The 22409-nt window shown below is 40.5% G+C and overlaps 3 protein-coding genes across 3 annotated transcripts; all 3 read left to right on the top strand.

Moving 5' to 3' along the window:
* Positions 1–1887: 1887 nt before the first annotated feature.
* LOC120022835 (homeobox protein Hox-A11a-like) lies at positions 1888–4099 on the top strand. Its single transcript, XM_038966856.1, has 2 exons — positions 1888–2687; positions 3532–4099. The coding sequence occupies exons 1-2, from the start codon at positions 2045–2047 to the stop codon at positions 3762–3764; spliced, it is 876 nt and encodes a 291-aa protein (XP_038822784.1). The 5' UTR covers positions 1888–2044; the 3' UTR covers positions 3765–4099.
* Positions 4100–9584: 5485 nt separating this feature from the next.
* On the top strand, positions 9585–11598 carry LOC120022844 (homeobox protein Hox-A10-like). The gene is made up of 2 exons (XM_038966881.1): positions 9585–10473; positions 11255–11598. The coding sequence occupies exons 1-2, from the start codon at positions 9585–9587 to the stop codon at positions 11527–11529; spliced, it is 1164 nt and encodes a 387-aa protein (XP_038822809.1). The 3' UTR covers positions 11530–11598.
* Positions 11599–16846: 5248 nt separating this feature from the next.
* On the top strand, positions 16847–18032 carry LOC120022817 (homeobox protein Hox-A9-like). The gene is made up of 2 exons (XM_038966819.1): positions 16847–17396; positions 17788–18032. The coding sequence occupies exons 1-2, from the start codon at positions 16847–16849 to the stop codon at positions 18030–18032; spliced, it is 795 nt and encodes a 264-aa protein (XP_038822747.1).
* The last annotated feature ends 4377 nt before the right edge of the window (positions 18033–22409 follow it).

Here is a 22409-nt window from a genome sequence, read left to right as displayed (position 1 = left end):
CAAATATCCAGACACCCACAATCGCACATTTCTCTCTATCTATTTACATACTTCCTGTGTTCCAATATGAAGTAAGCCTACTGATCCAGTGGCTCCTTGGTTATTGCTGTCGTAAACAATATTGTGCAATATTGGCAACTTTTTAAATACCGTTTACAAAACGTCCGTCTTTTTTAGGTGGCAAAATTGAGATGATCTACGGGTTTGGATTATTCTAAAAACCAAGCGTCGATATGAGCTATGTCTGTTGGTGTTGTATACGTGCTGCATGGCCTAAAATGTCTGTTTGGTAGCCGCGTCGTCGACACCTGACTGGAGACATGGCCAAACATCAAGGGTTACTTCAACATGACCCTGATTGACAAATGTTGCCGTGAAGCCAAACGGTCATGATATAATGTTGTAAAGTATGAGCACACACCTGTGACAAACATCAAACATAACATGAAAATAATATTTTAGTTGTTGTTTTTGCAACTGGGGCGGCAGGTAGCCTAGTGGTTAGAGCGTTGGGCCAGTAACCGAAAGGTTGATGGATCAAATCCCCGAGCTGACAAGGTAAAAGTCTATTGTTCTACCCCTGAACAAGGCAGTTAACCCCCTGTTCTCCGGTAGGCCGTCATTGTAAATAAGAATGTGTTCTTAACTGACTTGCCTAGTAAAAACAATCATATTCAGTAGTATTGGATAGATAATTACTTTATTATCCCCATGGGGACATGTAGGTTGCGGGTCTGTGCATACATAAAAACACATAAAGATAGACAAGGAAATATACAGACAATAAATACAGTTAGAGAAAGTGTAATTCATGAGCGATCAGTGATTATCTGTACACTACAATACTCACTGGGCACAGATGTCAGTTCAAAGGGCGATTTACATTTGGTTGAGTTGTCAACGTGAATTCAACGCGTAATGAACAAAAATAATTCACCATGTCATTGGATTTAGGTTAAAAGTTGGGTGAAAAAAAATCGAAATGGCCTTACCTTGATGACTTTTGGCAAATCCAATTAGTTTTCCACGTCATCACATATATTTTTGGGGGTTGAAATTATGTGGAAAAAACGTTGATTCAACCAGTTTTGCTCAGTGGGTATACATAACAAAACACTATGTCAACTACAATGTTAGCTGTAGGCCAGCCCGCAGGTCCCACTGGTCGTTTGAAACATTCAGGAGCCTTACTGTCGCTGGGACAAAGGATTGTTTGGCACTATTACTTTATGCCCTTGTGCCCTGTATCGTCTCCCTGAGGGGACTAGCTCAAACTCCTGGTAAAGAGGATGTCTGTGGTCCATCAGTACATTTCGGGCTTTTGTGAGGGCGCTTATATCATAAATGACCTCCAGACCTATTGATTGAAATGCTAGTCCTTTGGTCAAGTCCAGAGGATACAGATATTACACGTGTTGGCACGCCTCAAATGCATAAGGTTTTACCAAAGACGACATCAAACCCTCAGGAATACCATAAAGCTTACAAGACGCATGGATTCAACGAGCACCCCCAGATTAAATGTCGAAATGCACATAGCATCTTTAAAATTGATATTGAATCAGGTTAATCCTTCGATAGCAATATGTCACTTCTCTACATTTTAACAACCAATGCAATTATATTTTTTTCTCTGACTTGCAGCATATAAGGGAATTAATTTTAGACCGACATAGCGATAAACCACCAATGTCAAGCTTGAGGACAACTTGCAGTCTGTCCCTCACTCACACTCACACTCATTCACTGAATAACTCCTCGTGCTCGCGTACGCGCGTTCCTGACTCGCACATACACTCACACACCCTCTCTCATTGCGCGCACACACACGCTCTCATACACGCGAAAGTTGTCAATTTCTGCCGCTGGTCACGTGACCCACGCCTCCCTGGAATGGATGGAGATTGCTCTCCACGTCAGCCTACGTCTAAAAATTTCTGCCTCGCGAACCTGCTTCAAAGAGGCAAGAGCCAGGGCGCTCCAGAGCCATGTAAAGGGCGGCTATAGAGGCATGACCCACATAGAGTAGTAGAGTGAAGGAGTGATGGATTTTGACGAGCGGGTCCCCGTCGGTTCGAACATGTATTTGCCCAGTTGCACCTACTACGTCTCGGCGGGGGCAGACTTCTCCGGTCTACCCTCGTTTTTGTCCCAGACCCCGTCTACTCGGCCCATGACATATTCGTACTCCTCTAACCTGCCTCAGGTCCAGCCGGTGAGAGAGGTGACGTTCAGGGACTATGCCGCCATTGACGCGTCCGGTAAATGGTCACACCGGGGGAACCTGCCCCAGTTCTACCCCACCACGGAGGACATGGTACATCGGGACTGTCTGTCCTCGCAGCCCACCATGGGGGAAATGTTTGCCAAGAACAACCCTACCGCCGCTGCTGCGTATCACCACCACTCCGGCGCGGGCTGTGCAGTGTCCAATTTCTACGGGAACGTTGGCAGAAATGGGGTGCTGCCCCAAGCCTTCGATCAGTTTTTCGACACAGCGTACGCCAACGCCTCAGAAACACCGTCGTCTAACGACTACTCAGGGGACAAAACGGCAACCAAGCAGACAAGCTCCGCCGCAGAACACGCGCCCTCGTGCCGGGAAACGGAGGGGAAGGAGCCGCGCGAAGATACCAGCAGCCCGGAGTCCTCTTCCGGCAACAATGAGGAGAAATCGAGCAGCAGCAGTACGTATTAAGTCAGCACCCTGGTTATGAGAGAAAGTTTGCAATCTAGCGCGCTGCAGTTAAATGTTTTATATGCTGTTTTATAAGCGTATAAGGTTTATATAGGGCCTGTAGATTTCCCCCAACAAAACTTTGTTATAAACTCCAGGATCACGTGCTTTGAATTGAAATTGGCTGTGAAAGACATCAGGGCTAGTGATTTTTCTAAACATTCCCTAAAGTATAAAAAAAAGCACGTAGTTATGACTGTGAATTGTAAGGTAGCCCTAACACTCCTGGTCGAACATTCATCTTTTGAATCATAAATGTAGCCGAATTTCACGGGTTTCTTGGGGTTAGAATAGCACTCGCGTGTAATGAGGGTGGTGCCTCTGGTTTAGGGGTTAGCACATTGGACCTCGTGCCCTAAAGCAGTCAGGCAGACTGTGTTTTACACTAGTATGATGTTATTTCCTAATGTGAGAAATCATGACGCTGATCAAATATCATCTATTGATGTGTTATTACTGTTTATATTATTTAAAAATGAATTTAATTTTGTCTATACATACTATAGTCTTACATACATGCTGCAAACTGTCAATGATCATGTATTAGTGTACATTCCTATCCAGAACACTGCGTATGCTATTTCATGGTTTCATATTGTAATTTAAATCACTGCATAATTAAGCTGTAGAAATGAAAGTCAATGGAAATATTTTCTTTGGATTGATTTGGCCAATGCGTAATTATAGTCTACCTAAAAGCCTATATAACCTTGCCTATAAATCCTATAACATAGTCATGGATGATTTGAGATATTTCGATTTTTTTATCTGACCGACATTTTCTTCTCTTCTAGATGGACAGAGGACTCGTAAAAAAAGATGTCCTTATACAAAATATCAGATCCGAGAACTGGAGAGGGAGTTCTTTTTCAGTGTGTATATCAACAAAGAGAAGAGACTGCAGCTCTCTCGGATGCTGAACCTCACCGACCGCCAAGTGAAAATCTGGTTTCAGAACCGAAGAATGAAGGAAAAGAAATTAAACAGAGACAGATTACAGTATTACACCACGAACCCGCTGCTTTAGGAGTGACTTGTCATATGCGTTTACAGACTTATTGACTCGCTGTGGTCTCTTTCCCCTGACATATGTGTCAGCAACAACAACACAACAACAGCAATGGCTGTAGCTGCAACACGATGCTCAACTGTTAATTTCAAGTTCGTGGACAGGCAGCAGAATCTCTCCTGATTTCAAACCGTTTGAGAATGAGCATGATTTAACTGACACACTGACGGCATTTTGGCCATCAGACTTTGTTAAAGAAAATTATTTCTGCGGATGTTGTCCTCACCAAGACTATGTTCTCTTTCTTGTGTATCCTAATATTATTGACACAGAGTCGCCTTCATTTTCTTCTCACAAGGCGGAGAGCCATCTACCAATGACTGACCGGGGTGAATAAAACAAATACATCAAAAAAGCCTCTTGTAAATTAGGTTTTCGGTTTTTAAGATCGTACAAGTGGTGACGTGGTAGGACTATAGGTTTCCTGTGACAGTGAATATGTAATGTTGTGCATTTAATAATGGAGGCTAGGACTTTGGTGTGACCAAATAATGAGACTTGGGAGGGTGAGATTGTAAAGTGTCTTTTTTTGTAAGGTTATTTATTTTGTAGACACTAATTTCCTAAAGAATAACAACTGCAAAGCTCTATCAGTAAAATTATAGGGATTCGGTGTTAAATTGTGTTGACCCCAAGCCGTGACTAAGTCATTCTACCATTGTAATAGTTTCAATACAACACATGTAATCTGGCTGTTTATATTTTGTGTACTTGATTACCACACCCAATTTGGCTTTGAATTTTATGTTAATGCACGGAAAACCCACAATGAGAAGAATGTTAACCCCATACAGACAGAACCAGATATAAGCTTGTTTAACCTCATTGCTGTAGCAGCCTATAGTCGAATTGTTGCCTTGCGACATGCGTGTAGATAATACAGGTAACGGACGCAACAACGCCGCAGTCTTTTGATACCCAGATTGAGAAAATATGCATCCAGGTTTTGTTCAAATAGGACGAAATATTTTTCCCATTATTCACAGGTCTTCATGTTTTTCATTGAAGTAACATGAATGTTAAATGCGTTTTGAATATACTGTCAGGGACATAATCTTGTATCAACTGCTTGTTATGTCCGACACATTCTGTATTATCCTATATTTCCAAATAAAAAATGAAAATATTATTGAAGGAATGTACAAATGTGACGGGTTATTGTACTCAGACTCGAAACCGTTTTGAAAGCTGTTATTTTCGCACACTTTACCTTCGCATAGGCCTTTTACGCACAACTCAACAAAAACATTTTACACGCAAAAATATGACAAGAAAATATAATTTTGAATTGTTCAACCTGTTTTGTTAATTCATAATTGATAGATTAAACATCCAACATTTGGTAAATATGTTTAAGAGTAATTTACTCGAATTTGAAACCTTATTCATGTGAACTATATTTATGTGAGAGATTTATTGATTAATACCATTATTTCATCAGCTACCAAGATTACTTATTTATCGTAAACGTTGATATGCACATACATGTTAGGCTACTAATTAATTAGACTTATATTTCTTACTTGTGTGAGGTTGTATTTTCTAATGGCTTTTTCTCATTGCAATTTTATAGGGTGACATGCATGCTTCCCACTATAGTCAAAAACTGGTTGAATCAACAGTGTTTCCACGTAATTTCAACCAATAAAATCAATGTGATTACGTTGAATCAACGTGGGAAACGGATTGGATTTGCAAAAAGTCATACATTTAATGGATTTTTTTTCCCACCCAACTTTTAAAGTAAATCCAATGACTGGGAAATTGTTGGTTGACTTTACGTTGAATTCACGTTTGTTGACAACTCAACCAAATTTAAATCAAAACTAGACGAACTGATGTATGTGCCCAGTGGGTTTCATGGAGTTCATTCATTGGCTTTGAACTTTGAATATTTTTGTCTCAATTACCCACAACGCTGTGGTAAACACGCATAATACAGTCTCCATATGCATCTAATTTTCATTCACCTACTTCTGACTTGTCTCTCACAGATAAGATTAAAACCACCCCTTCTTCCACAGCATCCTCCTAAGTGAGAACCGCCATATTTGCTGTTATTATGACTCTGTTTATGAGTGCCAGCCGCAGCGCAATGGCGTTCATATATGACAGTCAAATGGGCCATTAACGCAGGGAGAGAGAGGCTGAAGTTTATGGTTGCCTCTCCGCCATAGTCCGGCCTAGCCTTGCCAGGCTCATCCTTTATGGCGCGCTGGAATTCTGTCCCTAATTACTAGACATCCTCCCCGTTGCCGCAGCAACGCGACCATAAAACCTGTCTGAGAGTCTGGAGCATTTGTACAATTGGAGTGCAGTGCAATAAACCGTCTGAGACCCAAGGTTATTCACTCTCTTACCAAGGAGACAAGAGCGACGATTGATAAGAAAAGCCTCTGCTCACTGGCTGCTTCGACTTCATTTGAGAGTGCATTTCCCCCATTGCAGGTTGTCCTCCTTGGATCAGAGTAGTGGCCATGGCCTGGTGCTCATTCGCAGACCCTTCCTTCTGCCACCGGGCGGCGCTGTTGAGATCAAAGTCATTGCCGAGGATCTTTTCATCTGCAAGAAGAACCCAGCGTAATAAACCTTCAAGATTCTCGAGGGAAACTTGAAATGCAGGTAAATTCTCGAACAAAGCCCTTGCATAGCCTCATATTCTGTGAGATAACTGGCTTTTCCTGTAAATCGATTCTTTGAACAGTTTTATTATGCCCTGCTGTATTTAAATATTTATTTAATTGAGCTGTTTTGACCATTAGGTTGCACATGTCAATATGGTGGTCAGTATTAGAGAATGATTGGTAGTAGAATTGTTGAGGGCCTAGCTAATATGAAATGTAGTAACCTAATAATGCAACACATCTGTGCGATGCTGTGTTCTCTGCTAATTTTGTTGGACTTGTGTATTTTATATGTAGGCTATGAGCAAGGCCCAAAATATCTTGTAAAATCTCTGCCCAAAATATCCAGCACACAGGCCTACTTTAAGATATCGAGGTTATTTACAGGCTGAAAGCATTCTTTCTCAATCAGGGACAGATGGAATTAATGTCTTATCTGAAGTTTTTCATCATTAAATCTTCGGTCAGTGGGTGTTAAATATATATATATATATATATATATATATATATATATATATATATATATATATATATATATATATATAGATATATATATATATATATATATATATATATATATATATATATATATATATATAGATATATAATTCATGATTTTTCTGATGACCTGGAACTAATGTACGCCCTCTTAAATCACAAAAATCACCTATGAAGTCACTACTCTCACTCAAAGCTTGGCTTTTTGGAATCAATCTGCCTTTGGTGTCCTTCCAGAATGCATTACACTCTGGGCGGTGCCAAAGTATAAATTATGTGATTGGGAAAGTATTTGATTGTGAAACGCCAGGAACGTGTGTCCCTTTCCTTCCTGTTATAGAAAGCTAAACAGAGGGGGAGAGATTCGGTATCAGTCCAAGAGGCGAGGGGGGTTCTCCATGGCTGTTGCATGCGCGTGGACTCCCGTCTCCTACTCCTTTGTTTCTCGTGAAAAATAAATACTTCCGCCGGATGTAATAAAACTCCGCATTATTGTTCATAACTGCACACGCGACGAACATGATCCGTCCGAAACGGTCTCCCCGGCCACCATTATATGAGGTTGATCAAAGACATTGGCCAGAGTAAACTGTTTTGGTGGAAATGATAGCTGGACAGCTGTGAAATGAAGATTTAGTAGCCACAATTAGGCTAATAACTGTAACACGGAGATATAACTGATAGGCTACAAGTCAATACAGGAACGTGGGGTGTGTACTGACGTTTCCGAGCTGCATGTGCACAGCATTAATTAATGTCAACATTGAGTGTTGCATTTCCAATGGCTGATACTTCATAAGATCATAGGATATTTTTTTGCTGATGGTGTTTTTGCTGATGTGTCTGGTAGTTAAGTTCACACAAAATGTTATGCAAAGTTTACTCACTGTTCATTTTATAGAACAGGCAAATAAATGGTTGGCGCACGGCATTTGTCCCCGGTATATAGTCAACCCCAGTTATACATCATATAAACATTTTAATTCCTTATACTTTAGAATTGAATAAACTAATACCAGTTTCACATCTATGTTTAATTGTGAGACATATTATATTAGATGTAATTTTTCAAGACAGTGGAATTTGAAATAATTTCTAACCATCGACTAGCCTATTTCACACTAGACCTACAACTATGAACCTATATGATGATGTAGAAATGGGCATCTAATGGGCATGCTGTTTTAACATGTTAATGTATAATTCTATTTCCATTTGGCCTTCAGATGGACACCACAGGGTGAAAACCGAGCCGGAAGGCCACAAGCCACCTGGTCCTGGTAATGGTCAAAGCTGTCCGATATTAACTTCAACCTGGGGATGGAGAGAAGGCGCAGCACACCATGGACGCAACAAAATGGAGGGATACCAATTGTGTCCCTATAATAACCCTAAAAGGGAAAAAGGGAATAACCTGAGCAAGTACGTAAACATGGTCATTGAAACCCCCAAAACATAAATGTGTCCTTAAGTGTATACCTATAACCCACAGTGATGTTATGCACGTGTGGTGAGTTGTGTGAATAATGCATGTACAGATAGGACACGGCACACCTTTTTATATTTTGATAAAATCCTAGTAATGAACATCTGCAATAGTTTTTATTTACAATGCCTTTAACACGCTTTTACACATGGTAATCACACACAATTTACATCAGCAGGCTTTATGTTATCATGCTTCGATGCTAAATGTACAATTATTTACAATTAATCAGACACCCCAAAATAATCTAATGCTGCTATTTGAGTCAGATATACACTTTTGATATCACCATATTTATATCTTATATATATATATGAAATAGATGGAAAGCAACAACTCCTTTGAACACCAATGCAGTTGCCGTGCGTGAAGCTTATTATGTTCCTGGTAATTACTGCCTTCATCAGTGTTTTATTTCTCTAAAATCCATTGACTTGTCAATTAATTAGACCCACGCAGTGATCTCTTTTATTAAAGCACTGTAAAGGAAAGTGTCGTTTTCTTTTCTTGTTTACGCCCTGTTTACTATACCTGTTTGAACCTGGGAACCTTAATGTTGCCATACAGTTCTCACCTACAATTGGTGAGGATTGTTGAAAATGTATGCGCATGAAAAGGTATAGGCCTTTATTGGGCCTGTTGTTGCGTCTGTGTCTTATTTGAAACTAAAATGGTTTCCATTTTGTCTTATTCTGTGAGATTTATGCATATGGGATGTATTAAATATAGAGGCATAGGGAGCAATAGGGAGCCACATAGGGCCTATAGCAAACGAATAATCTGATAATAATTATTTAATGTTAAGCACAGTTCAAACGGATAGGGGTTCAGACAAACTTCTCTTAATGCTGCAAACCAAACGGATAGTCGATAGGTATGCTGCACGGGCGTGCATATACCTCTTTTTTTATTTTCGAATGTTTGCATTCTGCACATAGGGCCTCGCCCCTCCGGCGTTATGGTGGTGCATTACAGCGAGGTGAGAGATACCCACTGATTGCTGTGCTGTCTCCTTTATCTGCCTCAGACCCATGATGGATATGGCCCCGGTTGCTACGTGGCTCTGGAAGGGGAGGGGCCCTGCGTATCCGAGCGTTCCTATTGGCTCCAGAGTCTGCACGGTGGAGAGGGGGGTACCTCTAATCATATCCAGCATGTTTTGCACAAGAAATGTCAACCAGAAAGGGCTATCTTCTCCCCTCGCCAAAATACACCACAATAATGGCATGCTCGGACAGCCCCGCAGGAAACGCGTTTTTTGTGGATTCTCTGATCAGCGGCCGGACCGAGGGTGGAGGGGGACACTACTACCCGGGCAGCAGCGTGTGTCTGCCCCATAACGCCGCATCAGAGGTGTCTTACGGGCTACAGAACTGTGGATACTTCCCAGGTATAGGCAAGCGGAGCGACGTAGGTCCCCAAAACATGATGTCTGCCGCGTCAGGCGCGTATATGTCAGGCATGGAGATGTGGATGGATGCGCAGAGGTCGTGCCGAATGGACCAGCAACAAACTGTGGGTCCCCAGGTCGCGCCCTGCTCGTTCCCGCCGAGCATTAAGGAGGAGAGCGCATACTGTCTCTACGAGCCGCAGAAGTGCCCCAAAGCCTCAACCGCCGAAGACCTGACATACTCCAGGCTAACCACGACAGGCTCAGGTTCAGGCTCGTGCACAGTCACCGACGGTGGCGGTGGTGGGGGTACTGTACCAGTGCCTGGCTACTTCCGCTTGTCTCAGATGCACGCACACTCTCATAAAGTTTACCACGGGGCCCAATCGAACCCCTCTCATTCTCACTTTGGCCTACACCCCCCTGCACAGACTCGCTTCCACACCCCGACCCCCCCACCGTCCTCAGCCTTAGCCTGCTCAGCCACGGCGGCTTACAAGAGAAGAGACACCGAGGAGGCTCTGTCTTCCGGTACCGCGTCCCAGCCCCAGCAGACGCACGCCCCACTGGGGGGCGAGGAAGCACGAGCGTCCTCCGACGCGGAACCTTCATCTCCCGAGGAAGCTGAAGAGGAGCTCGAGAAGGAGAAGCCAACGAAAACACCTAAAGGTGAGCTGAGGTCATTAAAAGGTGTGGTCACTCACTCTGCCATGGTTGGTTTTATTGCGTGCTGTATAGTAAAGCAGGTATGGGGATGCGTAAAAAGGTTATATGGTAACACCTGCCGAGAGACTGATTTCGTCTTTTGCATTCTGAGGTCATTCAAGTGTTTGTTTTTATTTAGTGATTATATATGGTCTTGCCGTAACCCAAAGGCTAAATGTTTTGTCATTAGCAGAGGAGACACCATGCTTTAGTTGAGAGACATTCGCTGCCTAAAAGTCAAGCGGGTGTTAAAGTTTGGAAAGAAGAATAGAGTAAACCAGTCAAAATGCTGTGGTAAAAAAACAACACTTGTATTATTAAAAATAAATGCAATTACTTGCTTAGGCTTAGGCTACTGCAGGTTTATTTGACATTTTAGGAGTTTGTTTCTTTGGACAAAAAATGACTTGACTGGCGCCCAATATAGGCCTAACAATCGTATATCTTCCCATAAACAAATAGGCTACTAAAACCGTTTTTATTTTGGGGCGGTGATATTTGTTCTTATTATAGTAGATCTAGAATGATAGAAAATGTTATACATTTCTGATTTTTTGTTTGTTATTATTAGCAAATGTTTCAAGTTCAAGCACAGTACACAAGGCCGTTGAACCGTTCTTATGAAAAGGCCTATATCAAACCACTGACTTGCACAAAACACACACACACACATACACACATACACACACAACCTATCTTACATACATAGTTGATAGCCTAAAAGCATGTATACCATTTTCTTTAGGAGACACAGAAAGCGAATGCACGGCCAACTGGCTAACAGCAAAAAGCGGACGGAAGAAACGTTGCCCATACACCAAGCACCAAACTCTGGAGCTCGAGAAGGAGTTCCTCTACAACATGTACCTGACTCGCGAGCGTCGCCTAGAGATCAGTAGGAGCGTGCACCTGACGGACAGGCAGGTCAAAATATGGTTCCAGAATCGCAGAATGAAACTGAAGAAAATGACCCGGGAAAACAGGATTCGGGAGCTCACGTCAAATTTTGGTTTCTCGTGATAACTTTGAATGTTTTCAATAAGCTTTGTATTGAACTAGCTTTAGTTATAATGCAAGATGTAAAGGGCACATCTTTAATAGGCCTACATACAAACCTAGTCTTTGCATCGTCTTATATAAGCTACTGGTAAAACGTGAATGTTATTGGGTTGTCTCTTTTCTTCATTACTTTGTTAATTGTTCGTTGATTCGGTTCTGTTGCTGTCACTTGTTGGGATAGGTGTCTTGAGTAAAACAATGGAAGGAATTTGCTTTGGGTCGTATAGGATTGTAGCCTACCAATACTTTAAAAAATATATATGTTTGTTGTAGATACAAATATAAATCACAATTGAGATGTACGTTTATATTGCATATATGTGGGGAGTTTCCTTTACATTTATACTGCATGAAACAACATGATTCAAATCCATATTTTCCTGCATTTTGCAATGTGGATCACACTAAAATGTAAGGCCTATGTATCCACAGTAAGGGAATACGATGAGTCGCCCTGTAAATGTATTCTTCCGATGTAATGTATGTAGATATTATGATGAGCTGATTGTAAGTGTACATAGAACAACATATATTTGATCCACTTTAGGATAATATTGTTGTGTAGACTCGAACTAAGGGAAATGTAGGCTACATGAGCAGTCTACATTGTGAAATTGTTTTTATTGTGTATATCATTATGTACATATGAGGTTGTGTTTTCGTGTATTACGTAATAAATTATCAGTTCATATAAACTGGATTAGTATGCTTTTAGATGTCCTTGTTCAGAACTCTGTATTTCTCGCTAATTCTTTGTCTGCAAAGAGAATAGGCATTTTGTACAGGCCAGTTGAGGTTGTAAGTGCACTTTGGGTTGCTCGTACATTGCTTGGCTTTTGTCTTCAGAAATGTTTTAAGGATCCATGGAGTAGCTCTCGGAAACGATTTAGATATGACACCAGCCATTATGTCTAGGCGGTATGGGCATATAACACTGCAAGCCCAACCGGCTTTTGTAGAGTTTTATGACTTGCTCGTATATGACGATTTTCACTCTCCCCAAAGACTGGCTTCAGTCGAGAGAGCCATTAAGCCGGAGAGGAGGCTAGAGACAGTCGTAGAAAGTTACACTGCATTTAGACAGAATTTGACGAAGTCATCTTCTTTTCTCTTGTGATTGGAATAGCGCAATAACTTCGATGAATGGGTGAGTCAATTTGTTGTTTTGGATTTGGGTTTTCGGGACACCACATGTTTAAAAAAGCAGGTTTCCAGCGGAAAGATTTGATACTGAACATGTAAAAACATTGTAGGCTATTTTTAATACAGGCCTCTTATGAACAGCATGGGTGTTTGAGATCGATATGAAAACCAAAGAAGACGTGGCGTTATGCATTGGCTGCTGTGCGTCTTGAGGCGTCGAGCGGACTGTGGAGTGGTTTAGGTAGTTTCATGTTGTTGGGATCTATTTTCTACCTCTACAACACGAAACTGTCTTAATTGGCCCAGTTTAATACATCGAAACGTCAGTCAACTTAATTCGGGACACGTGCAATCTAACTGGATTTGATAATATTGAATAGTACTGGGAGTGTTATTTGTGGTGACATAAATAAATGAATAAAAATAGGACCTTTCTTATTGCCTTTACCTGTTGGGAAAGACTTGCTGTCGAGTATATCTCTTAACATATCGTCAGTAATATTTATAAAACTCTATTTGTTATTTTTCATCGTTAAATTAAGCCCCTGAATGCCTGCGTCCTATATTTATCTTGTTAAAAGCTCAGCTATAGGAGGGTTGGACTTGGAATTAGCGTAAAGCTATAATCATGTTTTCTGTCAGTCGTGACGCGGCGACGTCAGACAAGGCCTCGGTTACGACCACTGCATTGGAGAGGAAGGGGAAGTTGAGTGGGCAACAGCGACTTCAGTGGCGCGCCGGTGGGCAATAGAGCCGGATGCTTCCGCTGCGCAATATAGCCCGAACACAAAAGAGGCGAAGGGCTTTATGGCGATATTTAGATCCGCCAGACAAGCTGTTATCTGTGGGCAAAATAAGTAAATAGCCCCTGCGGTAAACTGGGTCCGTGTTAAAAACACCCTGATTTAGTTTACAGCCTTAAAGTGCCACTGCCTTCCCTTGTGTCTTTTCTTTTGAAGATGCCTGTGTATTCTGTGTTTTAGTGCGCATAGCCTTTCCCTATCCACTATCCTCTTTGTTTGTTTCTAATGTCTCTAACACATTTTCATCCATGCCTTCTCTGATTCTGCACAGTGGTATACGTTCGAGGATTAAATATTATCTGTTCAGTTATAGGTGTGTGGCATAGCCTACAGTTTTTTCATTCAGTAGGAAAATATGCTGGAGTGGATTCTTTAGCAGCAGTGAACCGCCTGTGGCCATGTAGGGTGTTGGCCTAGCTTTCAGTTTTATTGGATGGTAATAAATAGAACACGTATTCTGTGTGCAGCTATCTCCATTCTCTAAGGCTATGGTGTGTGTGTGTGTGTGTGGGGGGGGGGGGGGCAAGGTTCGACACAATGTCTGTAAAGTGTTACGCAGGCGTTTCCTCTCTTCCTACTAGTCCATATAGTATCATATGTTGTGTCCAGACTTGGGTTGCACGTTCAGTAGCTTCTCACCTGCTCTTGAATTACCCCACATGCATTAGTTACCCCACAAGTATTAGTTTGTGTTGTATTGCTTATCCATTGAAAAGATACACCTGAAAATCAACTGCATATATAGTGTAGGCTTGACTATAATTTCCAGCGTTCCTGTCTTGGTTTATATTTCGTGTTTCAAGTTTTAATGTCACATGCACAATTACAGTGAAATGCCATTCTTGCAAGCTATAACCTCAACAATGTAGCAATCAATAACAATGTAATACTAAAAATAACATGAGGTAGAACAAAAACACACAAGAAATAAAAATAATAAATGAGAAGTATACGATAAAGTAAGTACGCGTACTATATACAGGGTCAGTCAGTTCCAATGCCATATTTACAATGTGCAGGGATACTGCAGTGGAAGAGGTAGATATGTAGGCAGGCCTATAGGGGTAAGGTGACTAGGCATCAGGATGTATGATGAACAAAGTAGCAGCAGCGTATATTATAGTATGTCAACGGGTGTGTGTAGAGTCAGTATAAATGTATGTGCATATTATGTGTGTGTGAACAAATGATGGAGTGAGTGTTTGTGTGTGTGTTGGATTGTCAGTGTGCGTGAGTGTGTAGTACCCTGTGAGTGTGCATAGAGACTTTGCAAAAATAAATACAAGGGTCAACTCAGATAGTCCGTGTAGCCATTTTTCTAGCTATTTAGTTAGCTATTTAGCACTCTTATGGCTTGGGGATAGAAGCTGTTCAGGAGCCTGTTAGTGTCAGAATTGATGCACCCGTGCGGAAGCCAAGAGAACAGTCTATGGCTTGGGTGGCTGGAGAATGAAAATGTGTTAGCTTTCTGCTTTCAAATTTGATTACAACGTGATCTATGTGTCTGAATAATGACATAAACAACCCCATTTGTAAACTTTCTAGTGCCTATCTATTATCTATTAGTTGCATGTAAATGTCACGACGTAGGCCGATCTCCAATTTTTTGTAGGGAAACTCCTAAACTTCTAAGTGCTTTAGTAGTTTACATACTGCTATCTTTGTTATAATTTTCTACTTAATAGTGCATTGTTGTTTTCGTTAGCCACGGCGGATTTCATAATTGTCTCGATAGCGCTGGTATTTGTAATAGTGCTAGTGGTTCTTATGATAGTGGTCTCTCATAATAGGCTAATAACATTACTAGTAATAATAGGATAATGTATTTAATAGGATAATGTATTTAAAAAAGAAGCCAGGTATCGATTTACATGCTACTATGTGCACACTATTTTCTACGACGAGTTTTCATATTGTCGTTTATTAGTTTTAGCTTAATTATTTAAATATGCCACAACTAGGCCATGCTTTTATGCTTCAACATTAGGCTATTGAGATACATTTTCTGCAGGCTTAATATAATAGTTGTTTAATTCCTCAGTTTTGTTTAATAACCAGAATAAGTTTTTCTCTTGTCCATGGATATACGAATATAATATTAGCCTAGAACAATAACATTATTTTTTCCCAATGTATTTTTTTAAGACATCAGTAAATAAACGAACATATTAGGGTTCTATAGCTGTGAGTAAATAGGCCTACTATGCAAACACAAATACAATTCTATGCTAATTTCCATTTTCATGCTCAAAATAATCTTCCATTTACTGAAATAATGTTTTTTTTTTTCAGTAGATGATATATAAACAATATCATAGGATGTTGAGGAAATAACAAATGAAACTAGTCAGATATTATTATCAGCGGGCTTTTAGTCCGATTAGTCTTTCATCTGATACTATATTATTGTTGTATAATACCAAACTAATATGTTAATAGGCTATACAAAATAGCACGATATAGCACAACATTATGTGCTTATCTTTAATAGTGGGTGTGCGTAAAATGTTTTTTCTTTGGGAATGTTTGGTCATAACTTTCTCTGGTTCGAAGACAATGAAAATATGAAAGGTTGAAACATTTTGACGGGAGATGAAAGAGGTTACATACTAGGATGGAAAGCGTCCCAGAGCATTAGTTTTAAGGAAGAATATCTAAATAATTTACGTTCTTTGGCGCCATAGAAAGAATGCAATTTAAGACATTTGGTTTAGTTATTAAGCCCCAATATGGAGAAGTTATTCTGGTTAATTTCAGCCCCTGTGTGTTTTGTTGTGAGTATCATTGGTAATACTTATTACCCTGTAACATATGTGTAGATATCCCTCGTTAAATGTGTGTTTTACCTCATTTGGGAGGATTATTTGGGGGATTTACTGACCTATGCTAACAGGGACAGATACTTTCAATGGTATTTTTCAATGGTATTTTTCTCAATGGAGTTCAGCCTCTCCCTTGACATAGCCCAACATTTATATCAGCAATTGCGTACTAATTATATAAAATAATAATAATTTGCTTTTAAAACTAGACGTTGTCACGTTTTAAGACAAGAGACCCGCTATCATTTAATAGTCAAAGGGATTGATTTATTATTTATTGTTCAGCCTTTGTGATCACGTGCGCGCATCACCCAATCGAATGGCAGCCCTGCGTCCGAACTATTAGTAGACTGTAGTTCTTTGTGGTGCCAAGTTGCTACTTGATTTCTTCAGATTGTTATTTTGTGAGAGTGGGGTTTAGTGCGTGTGTATGTGTGTGTGGTGTGTGTGTCGCGCTTGTTTTTGTAAGTATCAGTGTATGTGTGCGTACATGTGAAAGTCTCTTTTGCCATGTCGACATCTGGAACGTTGACTAGCTACTACGTCGACTCCCTCATCTTGCCTGAGAGTGAGGCGCTCTCCGCGCCCAGATACTCCTCCGGTCCGAGGGGGCTCCAGCACGCGAGGCAGCCCACATCGATCACCGATCACACTGAGCTTGGGCCCTGCACCTTCCCGACGAAAGCCCCGGTCTTCAGCCCGTCCTGGGGCCATGTACCGACCCAGTTTCCAGGCGCCGTGTCGTCGGTGTACCACCACCCGTACGGGAATCACCGAAGCCCGGCTCCAGGCGACGTGGAGGGTCGCTACATGCAGTCCTGGCTGCTGGAGCCCATGTCAGGGTCCTTGCCTTTGACTGGATTACCAACGAGTCACCACTACGGGATCAAATCCGAGAGCCTGGATGCGGGAGCGGACAGCGTGCTGCCTGGATCCCACACGGCGCTGCTCCTGTCCGATTTCGCCGACGGAACGGTGGCGACGGCATCCCCGGTGGACAAGGACACACTACCAGGCCAGACCGGGGACCTGAACGAGGAGAAACCGGCCCTTGATCCAAGTAAGTGCTGCTTCATCCTTTGACATTTGGCCATGCTATGTTCTGTAAAGCTGCAGGGATGCAGATAGAAATGTGTGAGTAGTAGAGGGGGCGCGTGTTTGAAAATATGCCATTCTAGGCGTGCCATTCATTTATAGCGACTTGATAATAGGCTAGCGTTCTCTCACTCATTTCCGTGTTCTAATAATATGGGTTTCAGATTTTAAACAGGAGCAAGAGCCAAGTATGGGAGTGCAATGCTACTTTGGAACGTATTTATATTTTTACATTCAGAATTGATATCCAGAGCTTTTGTTATCAGCCCCGTCCCTTGTGGGTCATATGTTTTTATTACATCTGGGCCAGCAGCACCGGGCTCACACCAGTCTCGTCTCACACCCCCTCTCTCCAGATAACCCGGTATCCAACTGGCTCCACGCTAGTGCCACGAGAAAAAAGCGCTGTCCATACACCAAGCACCAGATCCTCGAGCTGGAGAAAGAGTTCCTCTTTAACGCGTACCTCACGCGGGACCGTAGGTACGAGGTCGCAAGGCAGCTCAACCTTACGGAGAGACAAGTCAAAATCTGGTTTCAGAACCGCAGAATGAAGATGAAGAAATGTAATAAAGATGGTGGACCAAAAGATGATTTATAGGTATGATTGATTGAATGAGAAGAAAATATCCGAAATAAGGGGGATATCTGTGAAAAGGCTATTTCTCTGCTGGACTGCATTTTTATAGTCGTTGTCTCACTGTTTTATCCCTAACAGAAGCTGTTATGTGTCTTGTAAAAAGCATGTCCGGCTCTACTCGTCGGTTTGATGCAACTAACTACCTTTATATTGCACAATTTAGCAGTGCGCATTATTTTTTGTTATTGTTATTAGGATGTTAATGAATGAATTAAAGCCTCGGCTGTGAGGGCATCTGTGTAAGGCATGTACCCTATTAATAGGCCTGTTCTCTGTGCTCGTTTGTGTGTGGATGTGAGTAGCTATGTGTGTGTTCTCTGGTTTGTAGATATAGGCCTATGTGTATTTCAGGTTCAACAGAATTTAGTTTCAAATCTTTTGTTGTTGTCGTTATTTCAACTATTGGTCAATTTGAGTTGGAGGGATAGGCTAACGTAATGGTGGCATTTTGAAGCGGGTGCATGAGCATCAAAAGCCTCTTTAAAATGCATATTGGCCTGTTGATAATGTTACTAGAAGCTACATAACAATGATATTGTCTCTCAACTACCAATAATTGCAAGAACCTCATTTCATTTTAACATGACTTTTCGTTGTGAAGAGACAGAATGCTTGTATAGATAGTAAAACTATGTCTGAAGTTCAGGGAGTAACATTTGAGAGGACATATTTGTTAGAAAGGAGAGAGACTAAATAAAAAGAAACACTGTATGCTACCTAATGAATACCTCATGGTCAGGGGACTTTCAGATTTTTGGTTCTCAAATGTAATTTGTACTATTTATTGAATAAAACAAATTATATCTGCGAATGCAGCCACGTTGAATTATTATAATTTCTTGTGCATTTGCATGTCACTGTTCAGTCTAAGATTTAATTCAAATGAATGTGATGCTCTAACAGAAAATGATCAAATTCTTAAAGCTATTGACAGTCAGATGTATTGTAGTTGACCAAATGTAATGTGTATAGGACTATTCTAACATTAGTTTGCACATATATTTTCTCTCAAACAAAATATTGGAATAATACTAGCAAAAACACTATTCATGGGGTGTTAGAAAATGATAACAATGACCCATTTATTTCATTTTACGTGAGGGAATTCGATATTTTGAACGCGCACTTCGTTATCCTTTCTTCAAGCTCGCACGCAACACACACACACACATACACACACACACACATACTATAAAACGGTGTGTGTGGGGGGGTGGGGTTCGAACAGTCTGTAGTCCGGGCAAACAGGCAGGCCCGGCGGATCGCTGCACGCTTGCTGCTCTGCTCCGCGCGCCTTGGCAGTAGAGGTTGTTAGCTGTATACAGCCATAAAAGACAATTACCACTATAACCGTTTATGGGGTGCAAAGCGCTGCAGGGCGAGAGGACACAACACAAGAAAGATGTCGAAAGCTTTGACAGCTGATGCCTAAAATAATGTAGTGTATGTATTCTTCAGCTATGATATGACACCACCGCTCAGTTTAGTCCTGGTGCTTCTGGACACATAATGGTCGCTATGTTTTGAAACCGTCGACATGAGCAGGGCGGTCGAGGTATTCAGCGTTCAAAGATTTACTATTTAAAATGTAGCTTTGGCGGCATTCAGATTACAATATATCTGAGCTTCTATTCAACATTTGTATCAAGAATGAGTTAGGTCTATTGATGTGGGCCTGCTTCCACCAAAAACCGTTGGATTATAAATATAGAGAAGTTTCCTCAAATTTGCGCTGTAGCCTACCAAACAATTTATATCGACAAAGAGTAGCCAATAAAAATTGAAATTATAGATAGGCCTACTTGTGAAATAGGCTACAACTGGACCTTGGAACTGTAAAGCCACATCCTCACAGAACCACCCTTGTTTTATCAGACAACATCATTCACATCAAACATGCACATATATTTTAATGCACGAATATATTAGCTTTAGTAAATAAAAACAAGGAAATTGCAGTTGTATGGAGCCATGTAGTGGTGTTGTGACGCGCTAGGCCTCGAGGACGCAGATGGACCCCAAACTTCAAAGGCTCAGCCAGAGACATAGCAATAAAACGCCTGGTCTGCTATACTGTCTGGCATTCCACTTTTAATGGGTTTATGGCCGTCCAGACACAATTAGACCGTTTCCAGAACTCGGCACCCATTTGTTTTTTCTCTTTTCTGTGGGACTGCAGCATGGACAAAAGGCCTAGCGGAAATGATCAGCTTTATTGGCCTCTCCCCCGACTGTTGCTCAACGGACTCATGGTCATCTCGAGCGACCCTTTGTTTGTACCTGGCCTGGGAAAGTTCTCTCTCAGTTTCTCTGGTGGTAGCTAGTGTTCTGTTCACGCGCTGAAAAAACAGAAAGGGCAATAAAACAACAGCATTATATGAGTCAAGACCTAATCTCAGTATAGATGAGACCAACATGAACATTTTAGATATACTATTCTCGATTGTCATCATCGGACCTCCAAAATCTGTATTCCATGTGGAAATAGAACTGCAGGCAATGAGAGCCACATACATTAATCGCATTCCTATTATGTGATTTATTTATGTTTTTGGACCCTAATGGGGAATGGGTGTGATTGCAGTTCTCTGGGCACTGCACCTTTTCCACCCTGCAACTACGTGTAGTGGCCAGAGGATGGCGCTGATGTTCTATAACAAGGCTCAAAATGGCCTCGTTTGAACACTTACCCTTTCTGATTATTTTCGGATGAACATATTTTGACATGTTTTGGCCTATTGGATTTTCGTTTTATAACATTGTAATTCGAATTGTTGCTTGCTATTATAGTCTTTATAATGATGTTAGCTCTTGTAGACGTTGACACATCCGCGGCAGTATTTAATATTTAATAATAATATACATACATAAAAAAAAAAAAATAGTACGCCTTAGTCTTGTCACAAAAAACATTTGCACGTGTAGGCCTATCTTTTACTTGACGCTACAGAAAAACCTGAAACGTAGTTGTTCCGCGTGTCAAATGAAAGAAATCAGGCTTTTAGAAGGCCTAACTGTTATAGTTAAAATGTGTTTATTTCCATATTTAGTTTAGGCCTATAGGAATACTAAACATAAGTAGTGCTTTCTCAACAAATGTTTTGTACATATGATTCGTAAAGTAATTGGAAAATTATTTTGCCCTTTTCAAATAGGCTTATCGTTCATACTCTACTTTTGCAATAGCCCTACTCTACATTTGCAATAGCCCTTCAATTTGCTTTAGGCTAATCAATTTTGGAATATTATGATATGGCGTACTAAAATATCATATGTTTGGTGGTGTTTAGATTAGCCTAAATGGGTTAGCTATATGCTCAGTAACTCCACATATAGATTTTTATTTTTTTGTCTCTTCTGTGTTTTTTTCCAGATAACATTGTGGAATGCGAAATAATTTACATAAACGTTACCAAATTAGGCCACGGCCTATTGCATATAAATATGTATAGCTATCCCTCGTTAAATGTGTGTTTTACCTCATTTGGGAGGATTATTTGGGGGATTTACTGACCTATGCTAACAGGGACAGATACTTTCAATGGTCTTTTTCAATGGTATTTTTCTCAATATATATATATATAAATCTGATTATTTCAACATAGAGCTACCCCCAAGAAAGCAAAAATAATACAGAAGTAGTAGACGTTTAAATGTAGCTCTGCAAATAACGTTGTTAGTTTTAAATATTCAAATTGACTTATTTAATTTGCTTACCTAACTTTGATGTTTTGAGTTAATACTTTGCTTAATCTAGCATTAGGTTACCACTCAAAATAATTCTCAAATATTTCACTTAGGCCTATACTTACATGCAACAATTACTTTTATATTATCTTATTTGAAACGCAACAATGGTAACTGCAAATCTTTACAATTGTAAATGGTATTATTTCAATCACCACAATATCAAAGAAACTGTTGTAAAATGTTTCAACTTTGAATTGATCAGTCCTTTGTAGCCTATGATATAATTATCATGTTTTGATGTTTGTTGTGTCATATAGTTCAGTTTTACCCATGGAGAAATGTATTTATATGAATTGAACAAAACCTTTTGAATGAGTACACAATGCAGTTTTATACTCTTAGTTGTGTATAAATTACAGATGTTATGAGGTGGTGAAAACGATTGTATTATGGTGTTATTATGGTGTTATTATGGTGTATTATGGTGTATTATGGTGTAGTATGGTGTAGTATGGTGTAGTATGGTGTGTTATGAAAGGCTAAATGCAACAGTATACGTTTATTTTATTTTGATGACATTGTATTTTGTGTCATTTCATATGTATAGGCTTCCCACAGTGTTTATGAGGTGTGTGTGTGTGTGTGTGT

This window comes from Salvelinus namaycush, chromosome 27 (genome assembly GCF_016432855.1).
Source record: "Salvelinus namaycush isolate Seneca chromosome 27, SaNama_1.0, whole genome shotgun sequence".
NCBI classification, from domain to species: Eukaryota; Metazoa; Chordata; class Actinopteri; order Salmoniformes; family Salmonidae; genus Salvelinus; species Salvelinus namaycush.
The sequence above is the reverse complement of the archived record's forward strand: the minus strand, read 5'-3'. Positions and strand labels throughout refer to the sequence as shown.